This window comes from Terrapene carolina, unplaced genomic scaffold (assembly GCF_002925995.2).
Source record: "Terrapene carolina triunguis isolate 2854851 unplaced genomic scaffold, T_m_triunguis-2.0 Scaffold833, whole genome shotgun sequence".
NCBI lineage: Eukaryota > Metazoa > Chordata > Testudines > Emydidae > Terrapene > Terrapene triunguis.
In genome coordinates, this window is record NW_020665184.1 from 2,789,164 (window position 1) to 2,791,078 (window position 1,915).

Below are 1,915 nucleotides of genomic sequence, written 5' to 3' on the forward strand. Positions count from 1 at the left end.
GGTTTAACCCCCGCAGTGCTGCCACCCCAGAAGCCAGCTGTACCCCCAGCCAACTCAGATCCCTGGGCGGTCACAGGCGCCAGTCTCAGCACTGGCAGGGAATGGGGGGGTTGTGCCCCCGGCGAACCCCGCTTGCCCCCGCAGAGCTGCCACCACTACCCGTACGAGGACGCCCGCGCCTACCACTTCCAGAACAAGCTCATCATCGTCTCGGCCGAGAGAGCCGCCAACGGGCTGTACAACTTCATCGTGCCGCTGCGGGCCTACTACCGGCCCCGCAAGGAGCTCAACCCCATTGTGCTGCTGCTGGAGAACACGTACGGGGCCTGCCCCGGGCAAAGGGGATGGGGGGCGGCCACCAGGGCACAGGCATGGGCTGGGGGCGGGGGCAGAGGCCGGGGGGTGTGGGGTTGGGGGGCAGGAGGCAGCGGGGCGTGGCCAGGAGCATTGGGGTGGGGTCGGAGGCAGTGGGGTGTGGGCAGAGGCTGTGGGGTTGGGGGCAGGAGCAGTGGGGTGAGGGGCAGAAGCTGGGGGGTGTGGGCAGGAGCAGTGGGACAGGGGCAGAGGCCAGGGGGTGTGGGGTTGGGGGCAGGAGGCAGTGGGGCGGGGGCAGAAGCCAGGGGGTGTGGGGTTGGGGGGCAGAGTTGTGGGGCGGGGGCAGAGTAATGCAGACTGGGTGGGGGCAGGGATACGCCCCTCCCCCGGTCTGCGAGTCCGTGCTGCTCGGGGCTGCCCCCCCACTGCCACCCCCCTTCCCTTGCAGGCCGGAGACCCATTTCCTGGAGGCGATCTGTTGGTTCCCGCTGGTCTATTACATGGTGGGCTCCATCGATAAGTGAGTAGGTGCCGCATGGGGCGGACCGGGGGGGGGGGGGGGGTTCTGGGGCCCGTCCGGCACCGAGCAGCGGGAGCCGGGGTTGTGGGATGGAGACCAGAGCCGGGGTCCCGGGAGGGGCTGGGGGGGGCAGCCTCGTGGTTCCGCCTGTGGGCCCAGGAGGGAGGGAGGTCGAATCGCTTGTCCCCTCTGCATCTCCGGCCACCCCCACTTTGGCCCTGGGCTCTCGGGCACCGTCCCAGGCTGAGCTGGGAGGCCGGTGGCACGGGCCAGCTCTGGCCGCCCCCCACCTGCCCCCATCCCGTCGGCGTCACCATTTGGGTGGCTTTGGAGGCCCTCAGGGTGGAAGCCAGTGGGGGCCGGGCACGGGAAGGGCCCGCGGTATTGCTGGGGGGGGGGGGGGCGGGGCACACAGGCAGGAGGGGCGTGCGGCAGGGTGGCGCTGCCTGGCACGACCGCTGACCCCCCGGCCCCCAGTCTGGACGACCTGCTGCGCTGCGGCGTGACCTTTGCTGCCAACATGGTGGTCGTGGACAAGGAGAGCTCCATGATCGCGGATGAGGACTACATGGCCGACGCCAAAACCATTGTCAACGTCCAGACGCTGTTCAGGTACGGGGGAGGGGGGAGCCAGAACTCCTGGGTTCCCTGCCTGGCTGTGGGATCCAGTGGGTTAGAGCAGGGGGGGCTGGGAGCCTGGACTCCTGGGTTCTCTCCCTGGCTCTGGGAGGGGAGTGGGGGCTGGTGGGTTAGAGCTGGGGGGGCTGGGAGCCCGGACTCCTGGGTTCTCTCCCCGGCTCCGGGAGGGGAGTGGGGTCTAGTGGTTAGAGCAGGAGGGGCTGGGCCCAGGAGCCCATCTGACCCCATCCCTGTGCCCGGCGCAGGCTGTTCCCAGGCCTGAACATCATCACGGAGCTGACGCACCCGGCCAACATGCGCTTCATGCAGTTCAAGGCCAAGGATCGCTACGCACTGGCCCTGTCCAAACTGGAGAAGGTACGGCCTGGCCGGCCCTGCGCTGCCCCAGTCCTCCGCCCCCTCCCCCCTTGTGTTGACCCAGTCCCCTGCTCCCGTCCGCCC

General features: G+C 69.8%; 1 protein-coding gene across 1 annotated transcript in view; it reads left to right on the plus strand.

Moving 5' to 3' along the window:
* Positions 1-1,915, plus strand: part of LOC112112269 (potassium channel subfamily T member 2-like) — a 39,310-nt gene that overhangs the window by 29,224 nt on the left and 8,171 nt on the right. The window contains exons 7-10 of the mRNA XM_026660598.2: positions 145-317; positions 764-835; positions 1,313-1,447; positions 1,720-1,831. Of these exons, the coding sequence (XP_026516383.1) occupies positions 145-317; positions 764-835; positions 1,313-1,447; positions 1,720-1,831 (492 nt within the window). The remainder of the gene's footprint in view (positions 1-144; positions 318-763; positions 836-1,312; positions 1,448-1,719; positions 1,832-1,915) is intronic.